Raw genomic sequence first — 19,149 nt, forward strand, 5'->3', positions numbered from 1 at the left:
TGGGTCAGTGCCGTGCGCAAACCCAGAGACGATCCCCACCCCCCCCCAAAGAGAACCACACGCGCTCACGGTGCAGGGGGCAGGGTTGAGATTTGGTCCAGGGAGGACTCCTGCCACTGCCCTGGAGTCGCTCAGCCCCTCTCCGGTCACCTGCTCCTGCCCAGGAGCCAGCCTGTCACGACTCATCACACCCACCGGAACTCTCTGGAAAACCAAGACCACTAACCACCCCATTCGAGGCCAACGAGCTGTGAGACCCTCACTGCCCGGGACTTCAGCCATTCCAAAGCAGTTTAAAATAGAACAAAATTGTTTATCTGGAATAAATAATTTTGTCTTTACCATAAACAAAATTTGTTTTGTCAACTGTCTTATTGCTATGACACACATTTAATTGGTTAAAAAAAACAAGAACTGTAAAAAGTTTATGATAACGAGGCCAAGGTAGTGTTCAAAATAGATATTTATTATAGAAAATGTACACAAGTGCCTTTTGATCACTCACAAATTATCGTGGAAAATTTTAAACGATTTACGTACTACACAAATAAGTCCCGGTTTTCCAATTTCCAGAAGGAGGATGTTTTTGATGGTGTACAAGATCCCAAATGTTCTGCTTCACTGTCAAAACATACAAAGATGTGGCGGAGCCAAAACATCCAGAATCAATGTTTAAAAAACATTTTCCTTGGAAGTCGTTATCAAAGGTCTGTAAACAGTAAGAATTATGGACTAGTAAAGCAACACGTGTATATAGGTTTCCAAGAAAAAATGATTGGTTCCATCATTGTTTTAATTTCTTTCAGACTTTTCCAAACACTTTATTTTGCTTTCTTTGATTTTCTTTGTGGGGGACTCCCCAGGCAGTGCTCAGGTTGCCTAAGGGTCAGTCCCAGAGTTCTCAGTCGACCAGCTTGGCAGTTTGATATCTGGGCTCCATAAGGTGTTGTGCAGCCCCAGTGGCAGCCCAGGAAGTACTGGAGGGGACTCAGGGACTAGGAATCAAACTCTGGTCCGAGCACATGCAATGCATGTGTCCCTGACCACTGAGCCATCTCTCTGGCCCCCAAAAATACTTTTTTTTTAATACTTTAAAAAAAAAAAGCAGGGAGCTGGAGCACTAACACAGCAGGTAGGGCGTTTGCCTTGCATTCAGCCAACCCAGGTTCGATTCCCAGCATCCCATATGGTCCCCTGAGCACTGCCAGGAGTAATTCCTGAATGCATGAGCCAGGAATAATCCCTGTGCATTGCCGGGTGTGACCCAAAAAGAAAAGGAAAAAAAACAACAACAAAGCAGAAAGCTTCCAGTTCACTGGAACCTTTGAAGAGCTCCCTAGGAGCAGCTGAGCAGGCGTGAGGCCACCAGCAGGCTGTGACCGTAGCTGCTCAGGTCCAGAGACCTGGGGCCACTGTGTTGGTGACAGCAGGGGGGAGGGGCGGGGCTGCTTCCCAGTTCAGAGCCTGCGCAGGGCACCGCTTCCCTGCAGGAAGCGTCAGCTACAGGGCCACTGAGGTGTGGGAAAATATTGCTTACATCCCAGCGGGCCGCAGGGCAGCAGGAAGGACGGGACCTACTCATCTGTAAAAGGATTCCTAGTAAGTGCGACAATGGGTTAAAGGGAGGTTAAAAACAAAACAGCTACTACACTGTAACTGAAACATCAGCTGTTGATACAATGTAAAAAGGAAACAGCAAAACAACATAAATAGATGCCCACAGTAGCTGCAGAGGCGGAACCATTCTGGAACCAAAGAACTTCGCAGGGCACCGGGAGACACAGTCAAGTCCGCATGACAGTCGCATGGTTCAAACTGGAACGGCCGGAAACCGTCTTCCAGAGCGCGTGCTCGGGCCCTGGGGCTGCTGTGCGGGGGGTGGGGGGGCGCCTCTGGGCAGAGGCAAACAGATCCGGAACTCAGACCCCGGTGGAGACTCGGGACGGCTGGCAAGGTCACGGAGGGCGCTGGGCTGGCCAGGGAGATGCCACTCACCCTGCCTGGTGGGACACGGGGAGGCCCCCTGGGAAACGGGGTACGGTCTGTGTCCAGCAGAGACTTGGTGCCTCTCCCTCGGTGCTCGCTGCACTCTGGGGGCCCCGACCTGCCCCCGGCCTTGCACCCCCGGCGTGTCCACCTTTGTCTCAGGCCCACGGGGGACTGGCACGCGGGCACCTACAGGAGCAGGGGCGTCCTCTCCCCTGCTGGCCGGGCCTGCCGCAGGCGCCCTGGGAGGTCGGCCAGCCAGCCGCGGAGCCGCTCCCGCAGCGGGGGCAGGTGGTGGCTGGGGTCCAGGATGTTGGTGACTCTGCGCTCGCGCTCGCGCTTCCACTGCTGGTAGGGGTGCGGCGGGAAGGGCGGCCGCCCGCGCTCCCGGCGTGTCTGCAGCGTCAGGCCGCTCACGGCCAGCATCCCCCACACGGCCAGCAGGACGAGGTCTGGGGGAGCGGGGGGGGGGGGGAAGAGCAGGTGGGGGCAGGCTCTTCCCAGCCCTGAGCCTGCCCGGCCGCCCTCCGTGCCACCCGCACAGGGCACAGCGGGCATGCACACGCGCACACACGCACATGCACACACATGCAGACACACACACACACACACACATACATGCAGACACACACATTCGCACACACAGTGCTTTCAAAGCGTCACTCAATGGTCTCATCCCACGTCCTGACAGCCACACCTAGGGGTGCTCGGCTGACTCCTGGAGGCTCGGGGGACCACCAGGGACACCAGGGACAGAGCCCGGGCTGGCTGGTCGGGTGCGAGACAAGTGCACTCCCTGCTGCAGTGTCACTCAGCCCCTCGGTTCACGGTTTCTCGAAACAATCTCTGGCATACAGGGGCTGGAGCGAAAGCACAGCAGGGAGGCGCTAGCCTTGCTTGCAGCCGAACTGGCTTGAGTCCGCGGCATCCCGTACGGTCCCCGACGTACCACCAGGGGTAATTCCTGAGAGCAGAGCCAGGAGTAACCCCTGAACACCTGCAGGTGTGGCCCCCAAGTCCCCAAATTGAAAAAAAAAATCGTCATAAAATCTGCGACGGTTCCTTCTGTCTGGGTGGCTCCTCCCCGAGAGACCCGGGCACGAGGGGCAGCTGCGGGCGGGGGTCCGGGAGGCATGATGCTCGCTGGTCTGGCTTGGGGACACCCCTGGCCTGGGGCTGGGCGGTAACCTGGGCCTCCCGCGTGTCCCAGAGCGCCTGTTAGCCCACCCCAGGCCGCGCAGGCGTTCCCGCACGCCACGGCCCCCGCGGAGCAGCAGACACGGCTGGCTCCCGGCCAGGCCCGGCCAGAGCTGCTGAGCAGAGGCCCGCGTGCCGGCGGGCACAGCCAGACTCACCTTCCCGCCCGCGCGGGGCGACAGGCCTGGGCCCTAACGACCCATGTGAACACCTCGGTGGGGTGGGCTTTAGAATCTGCTCTCAAAACCGTCGCAGAAACCCCTTCCCGGGCGCAACCTTGTACCGAGGCCACAGCACGGCTTCTGGAGGGGGCCCGTCAGCCCGCCGGCTTCAGGCCGGGGCTCCCGCTGTCCGTCCACCCGCAGCTCGGGGCTCTGGGATTTGTGCGGCTGACCCCGCCAGCCTGCCTCAGCACCTCTCAACTTCCTTCCAGCGGATTCTTAGGTTTGTGAACTCCCACCACCTAAGAAAGGTCGCTGCCTCCCTCCTGCCACGGGAGGTCCCGGAGGGCGAGTGCTGGGGGCGGCCATGTGCCCCGAGGGTCACGGGCCCCCTGCATACGCCCAGGCCCCACTCCCCGGCCAGCGGCCTCTCACCGTTCGTCTGCAGGGGCGCCGTGGTGAAAGCCTGCCGGAAGTCCGGGCGCAGGGCCCTCTTGAGCACGTTCAAGGTGATGGCCGAGAGGCTGGTGTACAGGTAACTGTCCACGGCCAAGACGACCGAGTGGGAGCCCAGGACTGCACAGGCGACGATGTTCAGCTGCAGAGAGAGGCCGAGTCCCAGCCTGAGCCCAGGGGCCCCTTCTGCTCCCTCGGGCGCCTGCGAGGGTGGGAGCAAGTCCAGCGTGTTCCTCGTCAGGTCCCCACCAGGGTCTCCCTGGGCCCTTGTGCCCTCACGCAGGCCTGGAGCCAGGGACCCTCAGAGCGAACCTGTCCCGTCACCCGGCAGGGAGGTCCGGGCCCCCTGCCCCTGTGATAAGCAAACCCACGGCCGCCGTGGCCGTCAGAAGGCGCGGCCTTGCCTCGGACGCGGCCTGAGCAGCCCGCGGGAAGCACGTACTATCCGCAGGCAGCCCACGAAGAACGCGGGGGTGAGGACGGCGATACAGCAGAAGGTCACCCAGAACACGCTGTCGTCGCGGAAGATCTTCAAGTTTCCTGGAGGCAGATGGGGGAGGCCCAGGTCAGCCGGGCGGGGCCCATCGGAGGGACTGGGACCAAGCTTCCGCCCGGCTCTGCCTCTGCACGGCGCCTTGGTTCTGCTCAGTTGAGCGGGAGGTTGGGCCACACCTGGCGGTGCCCGGGGACCGTCCTGGTGGGGCTCAGGTGCCCAGGATCAGCCCAGGCCGGCCACAGGCGCCTCCTCTGGCTCCTGACTTGTAGCAGACAGCAGGACGCGGCGCTGACCGGGAACGAGCAGAACCAGCCCCCGGCCGGCCCCTGCCGCTGGCCCCCGGCTCCCCAACCCTCCTCCTGCTCTCCAAGGGCAGGGGCGCCCCTGGGCACAGACTGGAGCCAGCCCTGAGCACCTCGGGGGGCGGCCAGACACCTGCGCCCCTGCTCTCCTGGGCCCAGGAAACGCCCAGCACCAGCTGCCTGGGGCACCCGTGGGTGGGGTGGGCGGGAACCAAAGGGCCCGAGCAGCGCCGTCTCCGGATGAAAGGGGTCCCGGCTCCCCGAGACTGCCCGGTGTATCCAGGCCACGCCCCACATGGAGCCCGCGACCCCCAGCCCCAGGGCGGGTCTGCGCAGAGGTGTGGTGGGGAGGGCGAGCCTACCCAGGGGTGTGAAGAAGGCCACGGCGGCGGCCAGGCCGCCCAGGAGCAGCCCCACACACAGCATGCAGAGCGACAAGACGCCCAGCCGCCACCACACGGCCACCAGCACCGTCCCGCCGACGCCGCCCGCCACCGCCGTCAGGATCAGCCGAGCTGTGGGAGGGAAGGAGGGCGCTGAGACACCTCGGCTGGGCGGCCCGGGGGACCCTCGGGGCTGCGTGCCCAGGCCCCGGCCCAGCGCACGGCTGGGCCACGGGCCGGTGCCTGTCGGGGGCGCACCTGTGGGCCCCCCCCGCTGTGATGGGACACGCTCGGGGAGTGACCCCTCATGACCCCTCCGCCCCGGGACACAGGGTTTGGGGGCCACACCCGGCCATGCTCGGGGCTCCGGGGCCACGTGGGGGAGCCACAAACGGAACAGGACAGGCGCCCTCCCCGCTGGCCCACGCAGGCGCACGGCAGCGCAGGCCCAGCCCCGGCCAGCGGGAGACCACAGTGCGGGACAGAGGCAAAGGCGCGCGGACGCTCAGCGGCCTCCCGTGAACCCGCCGGCCCCGGCCTCACTCACCGTCGTAGTCCACCGAGGTCAGCCTGGTGGCCAGCACGTAGCAGCAGCAGCCGGCGATGATGAAGCCCACCATGAAGAGCTCTGGGGGGAACAGGACACGCGGCCGGTGACTCTCCGCACCACGTGCAGAAACGCACCCGCAGGGGCTGGGGGGCTGGGCGGAGACGCCCCCGACCGCGCCGGGCACCCGCCCAGACCCCTAGGAAAAGCGTCTGGGGAGAAAAGCTCCAGCTCCCGGGACCCGAGGCGCCTCCCCGTGCTGGGGCCACACCCCTGGCACTCAGGACGCCTCTGCGGGGCCCCGGGCCGTAGGGGACACACAGGCCCACAAACGGGCCAGCTGCGGGCAAGGCCAGGGCCGACCCACTGTACTTGGTCTGTTTTTCTTCCTTTTTTTTTTTTTTTTTTTTGCTTTTTGGGTCACACCTGGCAATGCACAAGGGTTACTCCTGGCTCTGCACTCAGGAATTACTCCTGGCGGTGCTCAGGGGACCATATGGGATGCTGGGATTCGAACCCGGGTCGGCTGTGTACAAGGCAAACGCCCTACCCGCTGTGCTATCTCTCCAGCCCCTGTTGTTCTTCCTTTTTTCTTCTTGGGTCACACCCAGTGATGCTCAGGGGTCACTCCTGCCTCTGCACTCAGGAATCACTCCTGGCAGGTGCTCGGGGGACCCTATGAGATGCTGGGAATTGAACCCGGGCTGGCCACGTGCAAAGCAAGTGCTCTACCCACTGTGCTCTCGCTCCAGCCCTGTACTTGGTCTTTCTGGCCCCCAAGCACGAGTGTTCTGAGGCAGGAGAAACGCAGGCGTGTCTGAGGGTAAGCTGTGAGCACTGACTGGAGCAGCCCCTCCTCACACACGGATGGGCGCAGGGTTGGCTCTGGCTGGCCCCAGGCCCCCCCAGGCTCCTCCTTCCTACTGAGGGTCTCTCTCAGGTGCCAGCCACGCTGCCGCACACGGGCCAAGGGAAAACGTGAATTCTTTCAGATTACGCATCAGACTACTCCACGCAGACGTGCGCTCTCCAACCCCATCTCAGACGCTTCGTGGGGTGGACAGTCCATCACCGTCTCCCTTGACTCCGGGCCCTGCCCACAGCCCAGCGGCAGGTTCTCTGCTGTGGCCCCTGACCCCGAGGGGCCGAGCCCTTCACAGTAGCCCATCCCTCCAACGGGGAGAGCGGCCCGGTCAGGGGCAGGCGGGAGTCTCCCGAGAGCAGGGTCACGGTCACTCATGCTCGGGAAGGACACCGACTGTCCCGGCCTCTGTGACTCCGTGACCACCCAGGACTGGCACACGGCCCGGCCCACGGGGCACCTGCAGGAGCGAGCCTGGCTACATGCAGCCCCACGACCACCAGCACGGCCACCCTGAAGGCCGGACCTGGACCCTGAGCCCACTCCCGCCAGGCGCTGGGGGCCCCGGAGTGGACAGCACCCGGGGAGCGGCCGCAGCCTCGCGCCTCACCTGTCTTCCAGAACCTGTGTCCGAAGAAGCAGACGAAGGAGCCGAGCAGGGCAAAGAGGGTGAAGAAGACTTTGGTGGACGCGCGTCCTGGAAGGGCCGGAGGGGCCGCGGGTGAGCAGGGGCCCGGGCCCCGCTTCCGACAGCGCGGCGGGAGCCAAGGCTCTTCCGTGTCAGAGACTTATTTTGTGCCTCGGCGGGGGTGGGGCTCGCGGGTCCCACGTGAGAGCAGCAGGAGGGGACGGACACAGAACACGCGCTCGGAGGGGACCCAGGACACGGCGAGGGCCAAGAGCAGCACGGCCGGGAACTGACCCACACACCGAGTGCAGGCGCGGGTGTGAGTGGGGCGGAACCCACACAGAGTGAGAGTGTGTGTGGGGACCGGCACACACGAAACCATCGCTGGCACACACAGACAGCCCCCGCCCCACCTGACAGCCACTGGGGGTCAGCCCACTCGGAGACCAAAGGCTGCTGCCAGAACACAGGCAGCCCGGGCCATGGCGGGGTGCTCCAGGCACAGTGCTCCCTGGAATGCTGTCTGACTCCTCACTGAGGAGAGAGCAAAGGCCAAGGAAGCCCCTGCATGCCTGCCCGCAGCCTGCACCCCCACACACCCACCAGGGAGGAACAGACACTCACCCGGGACAGCCGCACAATCACCCAGGGATAGTCACACTCGCAACTGGGACAGTCGCACACTCACCTGAAACAGTCACACACTCAGTCACCCGGGACAGTGACACACTCACCAGGGACAGTCACACTCACCCAGAGACAGTCCCACACTAACCCGGGGACAGTCACCCACCCATCCGGGGACAGTGACACACTTACCCGGACACAGTCCCACCCCTGCCCGGGGATGGCCACACTCACCCAGGGACGTGCAGCTGTCCCCTGGCGTGTCGAAGCTGCAGGCATACGTGTGGGCGGGCACGTAGGCAGCCGACGTGTTCAGCAGCGGGTCCCAGACGACGACGTTGTAGATGACGCCTTGTCCCCGGAGGGAGGAGAAGGACACGCTGGTCTTGTCGTCGGCGGTGAGGGTGGCCACCTGGTGCGAGGAGGCAGGCCTTGGCCCCAGCCCGGCCCCTGGGGGAGGGCCGTGACGCGCAGGACACCGTGCCGGGAACGTGACGGGGAGGCCTCGGGATAGGAGACCCTCGAGGTGCCCTCCCGGCCTCCTGCCACAGTGCTCCTGGCAGCAGGGGCCAAGCACGCCAGCCCTGTGCAGCCCTGTTCTGGACCCCGGGAGCACCCGACACAGGTGGCGCCCGGGCCAGCTCGCCCCGGAGTGGCCAGAGCCCAGCCCGTGTCACTCGGCCACCCTCTGCTCAAGGAGGCATCGGGTCAGCTGCTGCCGCTGGCGGGGCACTGAGGCATGAGACACGGGTACAACCTGCCCCTCCGAGGGCCAGAGCATGCCGTGACCCGGCGTCAGACAGCCCGGCGGGGCCTGCAGAGGCCCATCTCCACCGCCAGCCGCCGCCGCCGCTGGTCTAGCAGCCTCGGGTTCGAACTCAGCTCTGCGGCCGACTCTGGGGGGCTTCCCGAGGTGACAGGGGCAGCTGCCCCCACGCTCGTGCTCACACGCGGCCTTTTCTTGTTTGTTCTTCGTTTGGGGCCACAGCTGGGGGGCTCCCACAGGTTTCAGGATCGAGCCAGGGTCAGGTGGGGACGAGGAGCCGCCCCGGTCCCCGTCCCCGCCCCCGCCCCCAGCCCCCAGTCCCCAGCCCCCGCCCCCGCCCCCAGCCCCGCTCTCTCTCCTGTCGCCCTGGCCGCTTGCAGCCGGACACCCTGGCTTCCACCCGGGCCGCTGTGGCCAGCTGAGCACAGCGACTGACCCACAGGTCTCCTCAGGGCCCGCAGAGCGGCCGAGTCAGCAGCAGGCCCAGCTGACCGCCGGGCACCTCCCCCCGACCGTGGACGCACCTGGACCGCCCTGGCCGTCGCCTGGGGCGCCTGGGCCATGGCCTGCAGGTGGCTCAGGAGGGCTGCAGGCGTCAGGTCATGCTCGGGCAGGAAGTACTGGTACACGCGGTACTGCAGCCGCCACCGGGAGTCCTGGCCGGTGCCCACATCGCAGGGCGGGGGGGCGACGCCCCTGGAAGCAAGCGGAGAGCTGAGCACCGAGCCGGGGGTCAGGGCACTCTGGCACGTGGGCCTGACGTGGGTCCTCAGGCCTGGACACTGACCTACAGCTGCTTCCTGGGCGGGGGAGGGGGCCCTGCCTTCAAGGCCGGAGCACACGGCTTGAGCCGGCAGGAGGGCCCAGGGGCCCAGGGCCTGAGAGCCACTGGGACTCACAGCTCCCCGGAAACACGCAAGCCAAGGCCTGACGGAGCTGGGACACGCGCGCAGCTCTCCAAAGAGCCGAGGGACGGGGCCACTGCGGGGACAGCTCGGGTTCCACACCAGGTCAAAGAGCAAGTCAAACACTGCCTTTTTCACTTCTATGTTTTGGAGAGACCGTCACACGGCGGTGCTCAGGGATCCCTCCTGGGGCCTCCGGGGCCGGGTGGGCGCCAGGGAGCAAACCGACAGGCTCCCTCCTGCTGCGGCACCATCGCCCGCCCGCCTTTCCCCAGAGACGCGCGGGCGTGGGCACGTCACCTGCCAGGTGGGCGCTGGGGACACCCACCTCGCGGAGCCCAGGTTTGCGGGGGCGAATCTGATGGTGGTCTCGAAGAAACTGTACTCCAGGTAGATGTTGGGATCGATCTCTAGGTCGGACTCCAGGTTACAGCCCCCGGGCACAGGGTCTGGGGGGACAGGAAGTCAGGACACTTCAGAGAGTGGATGGCCCGGGGGGCCCAGCCCACAGCCAGGCCGGCTTCCCGGCCACGCCCCTCCCGCCCCGCAGCATCCCCGGGTCACCTCTCTCGGAGTAGGTCAGCGGGACGGCCATGCTCTGGACAGGCGCCGCGGCTGCGGTGGACAGGTGCCACGTGCACACACGCTGCTCGGGCCACAGCGGCGAGACCAGGCCCTGCGCCGTGCCTGTGCTCGAGCTGCCGGGCAGGGCGGCCTGCGAGGGCAGGGACGGGGAGGCGGGGCGGGGTCAGCGCGGGCACCGCAGGCCCCAGCGGGAGACTTGGAGCACTGAGCCAGGCCAGCCCCCAGCAAAGGGTTCACACACACGCACATGCACACACACACACACACACACACACGCACGCACACGCATGCACACACAAACATATGCACAGCCAAGCCAGCGACTCAGAGCACCGAGCCAGGCCAGCCCCCAGCAAAGGGTTCACACACACACACCACACACACACACACACACACGCACACACACGCACGCACAAACATGCACAGCCAAGCCAGCGACTCAGAGCACTGAGCCAGGCCAGCCCACAGGAAAGGGTTCACACACACACGCGCGCGCGCGCGCACACACACACACACGCATGCACACACACACGCACACACACACACACACACACGCACACGCATGCACACACAAACATATGCACAGCCAAGCCAGCGACTCAGAGCACCGAGCCAGGCCAGCCCCCAGCAAAGGGTTCACACACACACACCACACACACACACACACACACACACGCACACACACGCACGCACAAACATGCACAGCCAAGCCAGCGACTCAGAGCAGAGCCAGGCCAGCCCACAGGAAAGGGTTCACACACACACGCACACGCACACGCACATGCACACACGCGCACACACATGCGCACACACACACGTACGCACACACACACATGCACGCACACACAAACATATGCACAGCCAAGCCAGCGACTCAGAGCACCGAGCCAGGCCAGCCCCCAGCAAAGGGTTCACACACACACACACACACACACACACACACACACGCACACACGCACGCACAAACATATGCACAGCCAAGCCAGCGACTCAGAGCACTGAGCCAGGCTAGCCTGCAGGAAAGGGTTCACATACACACGCATGCGCGCACACGTGCACACACGCGCACACACACACACACACGCACATGCACACACAGCCAAGCCAGTGGCTCAGAGCACCGAGCAACACCTGCCCGCAGGAAGGGGTCCACATGTGCAGACACACACACACACACAAACATACACATGCACATACATACACGAGTGCATGCACGCATGCACACCTGAGCACACCAGAGGAGCCTTCGCTGAGACCTCCACAACAGCGGGCGTGAGCAGACCCGCACAGGGAGTGCTCCCGCAAACCACAGCCCCTGCGGGCCCCTCCCCCGTCCCCGCGGCCTGCAGAGCTGAGCCAGAGAGCCGGGGACAAGGGAGAGACTCAGAGCATTTCCCAGAGCGGGGAAAGGGCCAGGGGAGAGGACAGAGGCCAAAGGGCTCGGCCCCGGACAGAAGGAGAATCGCCCCAGACTGGCAGAGGTGGGGCGAGGACCCCGACCCCCAGAGCACCACAGGGGGCTCCCACAACCCTGCACGGAGTGGGAGCGGGGAGGGCACGGCGGCCTCAAGGAGGGGGGGCCACGGCCAGCCCTGCAGGGGAGGCCCCACCTCAGCCCTGAGACCGACCCCCGCGTCCCACGGAGGGCCCGCGGCCAGGCAGAGCAAGAGGCAGCAGGGCTGGGGTCCAAGCAAGGGGTCCAAGCAACGGGAGGTGCCACACAACAGGGGTCCCGTGTCCTGCACAAGGCAGGCAGGCGGCTAGACTGTCGCAAAGCCTTCGGGAAGGGCCCGGGGTTTGCGCGCACGTGTGTGTGTATGTGTGTGTGTGTGTGTGTGTGTGTGTGTGTGTGTGTGTGTGAATGCGTGCCTGTGTGTGAATGCGTGTCTGTGTGAATGTGTGTGTGTGAGACTGTATGTGTTTCTGCGTGTGTGAACGTGCGTACGTGTGAGTGTGAGCATGTGTTTCTGTGACGGTTTTCATTCCGGGTCACTGGAGGCGTGGCTTCCACGGGTGGCCTCCCGTCACCTGGGCCTGGCTTCAACCCCCTGTGCGGGGGAGGGAGTGGCAGCGCCCTCCCGAGAGCTGCTGGTGGCGGGGGGGGGGGGGGGGGAGAGCCGTCGTGAGCTTCAGCGGCTCCGAAACAGGACTCGCTCTCAGAGCAGGCGCGGGGACAGAGACGTCACTGCAGAGTGAGCCGCGGCCGCACCAACGCTCCCCCCAGCGTGAACAGCTGTCAGAGGCTGACGGGCCGGGCCTGGCGCCACTCACTGGGCAGCCGAGACCTTCCGGGGCTCAGGCTGGGGTGGCGGGTCTGACAAGCCCCCCGGACCCACGCACAGCGCCAGACAAGCTGAGCGTTCCGGATCTTTCAGGCCCAGAGGGAAACACTGATCCCGGAGGTGTCGCTAACACCCGCCCGGGACAAGGGCACCAGAGGCCCAGCTGAGGAGAGAGGGAAAGGCAGGAGGGAAGAGGGGCCGGGCAGCGGAGAGGCCTGGCGCGGGTCTCCACGTCCCCGGCAGCCGGCCCGGCCCACAGCCGAGCGCCGTGCCCCAAGCCGCGCAGGCAGACAGACAGACAGACACCAGAGCCGGTAGGCAGACAGACAGACAGACACCAGAGCCGGTGCTGCCCTGGCCAGGCCCCGGCGCCCACCTTGGAGAAGGACACGGTGGTGTTCAGGTGCTGCGAGTGCACTTGGAAAATAAGGAAAGTCACGTCGCTGGAAATGTTCCGCAAAACGCCTTCTTTCGGGAACGGCTTGCTGAGCTGGAAGAACGTGAATCTCCCCACGGAGAGTTCCAGAAGACCTTCGGCGGAACGGGGGGTTTCACTGAGCCCGGCCGAGATCACGGGCACCCTGTGCCGCTACCCCGCAGGACTGGCCTGCAGGAGCCCCGGCACACCGACCCTGTGTGGGAAGGGCTTTGCCACACATGGCGGCGCCCAGGCTGACCCCGGGCACAGCACCCCGAGGCCAACGTCCCCCCAACACCCACGAAGGCCAGTTGGGGGCATCCCACGTGGTACTCGGGGAGCCCGGGGCCTCTCTCGGAGACTCTCGGCCAGCAGGGCCGTGGTCCCGCCTGAGGCCAGGATGTGGCGTGGCGGGGCAGACGCAGCCACCGCAGCGGTGCTGGGGGCTTCACAGCTGCATCCTGTGGCGTAGGGGGCCCGTGTGGTCCTGGGAGCAAACCGCAGTGGGCTGCACACGAGGCTCGCGCCTTGCCCCTGGCCCAAAAGGCTAATGTGAGGGGAGCACTTAGGCCCAGCGGGAGGATGACCGTGTGTGACAGGCCAACGGTGTAAGAAGGACAGTGTGTGACAGCCAGTAGTGCGAGGGACAGTGTGTGACAGGCCAGCAGTGCGAGGGGGACAGTGTGTGACAGGCCAGCAGTGCGAGGGGGACAGTGTGTGACAGGCCAGCAGTGCGAGGGGGACAGTGTGTGACAGGCCAGCAGTGCGAGGGACAGTGTGTGACAGGCCAGCAGTGCGAGGGGGACAGTGTGTGACAGGCCAGCAGTGCAAGGGACAGTGTGTGACAGGCCAGCAGTGCGAGGGACAGTGTGTGACAGGCCAGCAGTGCGAGGGGGACAGTGTGTGACAGGCCAGCAGTGCGAGGGACAGTGTGTGACAGGCCAGCAGTGCGAGGGACAGTGTGTGACAGGCCAGCAGTGCGAGGGGGACAGTGTGTGACAGGCCAGCAGTGCGAGGGAGACAGTGTGTGACAGCCAGCAGTGCGAGGGGGACAGTGTGTGACAGGCCAGCAGTGCGAGGGGGACAGTGTGTGACAGGCCAGCAGTGCGAGGGACAGTGTGTGACAGGCCAGCAGTGCGAGGGGGACAGTGTGTGACAGGCCAGCAGTGCGAGGGACAGTGTGTGACAGCCAGCAGTGCGAGGGGGACAGTGTGTGACAGGCCAGCAGTGTGAGGGGGACAGTGTGTGACAGGCCAGCAGTGCGAGGGAGACAGTGTGTGACAGCCAGCAGTGCGAGGGGGACAGTGTGTGACAGGCCAGCAGTGCGAGGGGGACAGTGTGTGACAGGCCAGCAGTGCGAGGGACAGTGTGTGACAGGCCAGCAGTGCGAGGGGGACAGTGTGTGACAGGCCAGCAGTGCGAGGGAGACAGTGTGTGACAGCCAGCAGTGCGAGGGACAGTGTGTGACAGGCCAGCAGTGCGAGGGGGACAGTGTGTGACAGGCCAGCAGTGCGAGGGGGACAGTGTGTGACAGGCCAGCAGTGCGAGGGACAGTGTGTGACAGGCCAGCAGTGCGAGGGGGACAGTGTGTGACAGGCCAGCAGTGCGAGGGGGACAGTGTGTGACAGGCCAGCAGTGCGAGGGACAGTGTGTGACAGGCCAGCAGTGCGAGGGGGACAGTGTGTGACAGGCCAGCAGTGCGAGGGAGACAGTGTGTGACAGCCAGCAGTGCGAGGGACAGTGTGTGACAGGCCAGCAGTGCGAGGGGGACAGTGTGTGACAGGCCAGCAGTGCGAGGGGGACAGTGTGTGACAGCCAGCAGTGCGAGGGACAGTGTGTGACAGGCCAGCAGTGCGAGGGGGACAGTGTGTGACAGGCCAGCAGTGCGAGGGGGACAGTGTGTGACAGGCCAGCAGTGCGAGGGACAGTGTGTGACAGGCCAGCAGTGCGAGGGGGACAGTGTGTGACAGGCCAGCAGTGCGAGGGACAGTGTGTGACAGCCAGCAGTGCGAGGGGGACAGTGTGTGACAGGCCAGCAGTGTGAGGGGGACAGTGTGTGACAGGCCAGCAGTGCGAGGGGGACAGTGTGTGACAGCCAGCAGTGCCAAGACCAGAACAAAGATGTGCCTGAGCGGCCCCCCGGCCCACAGCCTGCTCTGCAGCCTGGGTGAGTGACCCGCGCCCAGTTCACCAGGACTCGCTCCGGGCAGTGGCTGTGGCAGAGCCGACAGCCGGCCGGGAAGGCCGGGCCTCCCTCCTCACCCAGCGCAGGGCGGCGGGAGCGGGAGCAGGGAAGCCGGGTCGGGGGGACACGGAGGTCGGGGCACACCCACCCCGAGGGCCCTGACTCCCTCGTGGCCGACACCAGAACCCCCCGGCCCCTGGCGCCCAGAGCAGCGCCCGCCTGCGGGCAGGAACCAGCAGCCGAGCCCCGGCGCAGCTCGGCGACTTCCCCACGGGCCGTGCAGCGCCTGGCTCTGCTCTAGGCAAGTACTCGGGCGAGAGATTCACCGTCACGGTGCTGCAGGGTCCCCCACACAGGGGCGTCTCCCCGGGCGTCGCTCCCCACCTGTGCAGGGGGGAAGCGGGCGTCAACCCCGCACCACCGCCCTGCCAGCCCCGCCACCTTCCACTCAGGCCTGACGCGCGGATTCCAGAAGGGCAGCGCCGGCTTCCTAACTCCCGGCAGACGGGACGTTAAGAAGAGAAAACGGGGGTGGGGGGCGCTGGAGCGATAACACAGCGGGGAGGGCGTTTGCCCTGCACACGGCCGACCCGGGTTCGAGTCCCAGCATCCCATAGGATCCCCCGAGCACCGCCAGGAGTAATTCTCAATGCAGAGCCAGGAGTAACCCCTGAGCATCGCCGGGTATGACCCAAACAGCAAAAAAAAAAAACAAAAAAAAAAAGGAAAAAAAAAAAAGAAAGAGAAAGCGGCCACCTGAGGGTGAAACCGGCCTGCGGGTCAGTGGACACGAAGCCGCGGCCATGGTACGTGTCACTGCTCCCCCGAGCCACTGCTGACATCACACATCCCGGGGACTGGCTCTGCCGCCTCCAGAGGCCCAGCAAGCTCGAGGCCGCAGCTCGCCCGGCCCAACGGCCCTGCTCTCCCAGTGGACACTCGGCCATTTCCCAAGGCCACCACACACCCCTGGGACTGAGACTTCCCTCCCCTGCCGCCCTCCAGGGGGCAAAGAGCAGCGTCGGTGTTAGCCGAGCAGGGAGGCTCCTCTCGCACAGAAGCACCCCGTGCCGGGCGGAGAAGGGCACTGCCCAGGAGACGGCGCCCTGGGCATGCGGGAGGCAGTGAACAGCGGCGTCTGCCCACGACTCGAGCAATTCCACGGCTACACGCAAAACACAGGTGCTATTAAACGTCCCCGCGGGTACGTGCAAGAGATGCGGCCAATGTGGCAATACGGCAAGTGTGTGCCTGCCGGGCACGCATCCCACGCAGGCGCCATCCCTGGCACAAGGTCCCCTGGGCACCACGGGAGTAGCCCCTAAGCATGGCCGAGTGCGTGACCAAAAAAAAAAAAAAAACGCAAAGAGCTGGCTCCCAGCCCAGCGAGTCCAGGCCAGGGCCCAGGCCAGGGCGGGTCAGCTGCACGTTCTGGCCCGAAGTTCCCCTGTCAGAGTGGAAACAGCCCACTTGACCTGCCTGGGTGGCTGTGTAGGGAGCAGGAGCTTCCCGGCCGGGCCAGGGGCGGGTGCTCCGAGGGAGCCTGTGGTGCCACACTCTGCCCGGGTGCCCCCCAGCCATGGTTTATGCTATCAGCGTTGCCTTGGGCTTCACCCTCTGCCAAGGGAAGATAAGCTTCACCCCACAGGGCGCGAGGCTGAAATAACGCTGCCAGCAGGGCCCTCTCTCCGCTCCCCTGGCACCCGCCGCAAACAAGGCTATGCTTCTGCAAAGGAAAAAGAAACAACGTGACGAGCCTCTCCAGTCCCGCTCCGGAGATGGCGCTTCAGGAGCACAGTCTGCTCAGAAAACACCGCTGAGAGCTGCACCTGGCCCCTACGGTGCCAAACAAAACTCCGGGCGCACCTAAGGCCGCGGGAAAGCCCGCGATCACCAAGCTGGCCAGGGGCGCGCGGGGCAGTCCACACCCGCGAACTCCGAGCTACTGTCCCCTCGCCCAGGCCCCTGCGCGGCGAGCTCAAGTCCAGCCCCTGGCCTCTCAAGAGACCCGCCTGCGCTGGGGGCGCAACTCCCCTGCCCAACCACCACCACCCCCACCCCCCCACCCCCCGCCCACCCGCTCCAAGCGCGGTCCTGGCCCTTCGCTGGGCTGGGTCCGAGGAAAGCGCACGGGGCTGGGATGCAGCGACGCCCAGCTCGGGGCAGGCGGCCGGCGGGAAGGGGCAGCAGGAGGGCTCGCCCGCGGGGAGGGCTGCAAGCAGGCGGGGGCAGCGCCCGGACCCCCGGACCCTCGACCGGCGGGTGGGGTGCACGCACGGTCGGGCAGCGCCGGGACGCCTGGGACCCTGGACCCACCTGACCCGCGGGTGGTCGCACGCACGGCCGGGCAGCGCCGGGACCCCCTAACCCGCGGGTGGGCGCACGCACAGCCGGGGCAGCGCCAGGACCTCCAGACCCACGGGAGGGGTGCAGGCAGGGTCGGGGCAGCGCCGGGACCCCCAGGACCCTGGACCCCCTGACCCCTGGGTGGGGCGCACGCACGGCCGGGGCAGCACCGGAGGGGTGCAAACACGGGGCAGCGCCTGGACCGCCGGGACCCGGGAGGGGCGCACGCACGGCCGGGGCAGCGCGGGACCCCCAACCCCGGCCCCCTGCGCGCACGGCCGGGGCAGCGCGGGACCCCCGACCCCAGACCCCCTGCACGCACGGCCGGGGCAGCGCGGGACCCCCGACCCCGGCCCCCGGCGCGCACGGCAGCGCGGGACCCCCGACCCCGGACCCCGACACCCACGGCCGGGCAGCGCGGGACCCCCGACCCCGGACCACCGACACCCACGGCCGGGGCAGCGCGGGACCCCCGGCCCCGGCCCCCGGCGCGCACGGCAGCGCTTACCCTCGCGCTCGGCGGCTGCGTCCAGCCCCGGCTCCGCCGCCAGCGCCGCCAGGGCCGCCAGCAGGGCCAGCGCCGCGGCCCCCGGGAGCGCCATCGCCGTCCGGCCGGACCGTCCCGGGCGCGCGCTGGCCCCGGCCGCGGGCCTCGAGCGCCCTCGCCCGCCGCGCCGCGCACCTGCGCCCCGCGCACACCTGGCCCCGCGCTTCCGCTTCCGGCGCCGCGCCCCGCCCCGTGACGTCACCGGCGGCCCGGTACGCGCGCGCCCCCTGCCGGCGCCGGCCGCGCTTGCAGCCGGGGGCCCCAGCCGGCGCGGGGCGCGGGGGCCGCTTCTGCTTTAAGGGGAAAAAAGTGGGTTTTTATCTCCCCACTTCCGAGAGCCCCAGAACCCGCAGCCGCTGCGGCCTAACGTCTCCTGGGGCGGCGGCGCCCGGGACGGCCCAGGAAATTGCGTCCCCCGGCCCGGGGCTGCAGCGGGCAGCGCGGCGAAGGGGCCGGGACAGGGGCCGGGACAGGGGCCGGGGGTCGGGGGGTTGGGGTCGGGGACGGTCGGCCTAGGGGGTCGGGGAGGGCCTGGGGGGTCGGGGAGAGCAGGGGTCGGGGAGTGTCGGTCTGGGGCATTTCGGGGAGGGTCGGCCTAGGAGGGTCGGGGAGGGCCGGCCTGTGGGGGTTCCGGGAGGGTGGGGGGGAGGGTCGGCCTAGGGGGGTCAGGGAGGGCCGGAGTCGGGGAGGTCAGTTGGGGGGGTCGGCCTTGGGGGGGTTGGCTGGGGGGGGTCGGGGAATGTCAGCCTGGGGGGGCTCGGGGAGGGTCGGCCTGGCGGGAGGGCCGGGGTCGGGGGTGGTCGGCCTGGGGGGGGCTGGCGGGGGGGGGGGAGTGTCCCCCCAGGCGTGGTCAGTGCCCATCAGGCCGGGCGGGTGGGCACTGTCCGGCAGGTCCCTTGCTGGTCCTGCCCGGTCCCTGCGTGCGTGTCCCACGAGCGCTGGTCGCTGTCCTGGCAGCTTTCCCTGCCCCCTCCCCTGACCCATTGTCCCTTCTCCGCCACGCCCCCTCCCAGGGCCTGAGACCCCGGCCCTGGCCCCGGGAGCTTGGGGACTCGGGATACCCTCGAGGCTCCAGGACGGTCGCCCTGTCCGAACTAAATCCCAAAGTCTTTTTCTAAACGAACAAAGAAAAACAATATGCTTTAAAAAAATTTTGATCTCTGTATTGGGTGGAACTTTATTTTTTTTATTGAATCACCATGTGGAAAGTTACAAAACATTCAGGCTTAAGTCTCGGTTACACAGTGGTGGAACACCCGTCCCTTCGCCAGTGCCCATGTTCCACCACCAAGAACCCCCTATACCTCCCCTCCCCCAGCTGACAATTTTCACTTTACTTTCTCTTTGATTACATTCAATATTTCCACAAACAACTCACTATTATTGTTTAGCGTTCCCCCCCAAATCAAACCTGCTGAAAAAGAAGCATTTGATAATTTGTTTTCCACTGCTGAGAATGAGTTTTTGGAT

At 66.0% G+C, this 19,149-nt stretch overlaps 1 protein-coding gene across 1 annotated transcript; it reads right to left on the bottom strand.

Annotated features, from left to right (window-relative positions):
- Positions 1 to 455: 455 nt before the first annotated feature.
- TM7SF3 (transmembrane 7 superfamily member 3) lies at positions 456 to 17,819 on the bottom strand. The gene is made up of 12 exons (XM_055118482.1): positions 17,641 to 17,819; positions 12,560 to 12,714; positions 9,881 to 10,031; positions 9,645 to 9,765; positions 8,936 to 9,107; positions 7,880 to 8,057; positions 7,001 to 7,087; positions 5,529 to 5,609; positions 4,961 to 5,113; positions 4,243 to 4,340; positions 3,780 to 3,942; positions 456 to 2,438 (listed from the first exon to the last, which is right to left on the bottom strand). Exons 1-12 carry the CDS (start codon positions 17,732 to 17,734, stop codon positions 2,176 to 2,178), a joined length of 1,716 nt encoding a protein of 571 aa, XP_054974457.1. The 5' UTR covers positions 17,735 to 17,819; the 3' UTR covers positions 456 to 2,175.
- Between the last annotated feature and the right edge of the window lie 1,330 nt (positions 17,820 to 19,149).

This window comes from Sorex araneus, chromosome 10 (genome assembly GCF_027595985.1).
Source record: "Sorex araneus isolate mSorAra2 chromosome 10, mSorAra2.pri, whole genome shotgun sequence".
Taxonomy (NCBI): domain Eukaryota; kingdom Metazoa; phylum Chordata; class Mammalia; order Eulipotyphla; family Soricidae; genus Sorex; species Sorex araneus.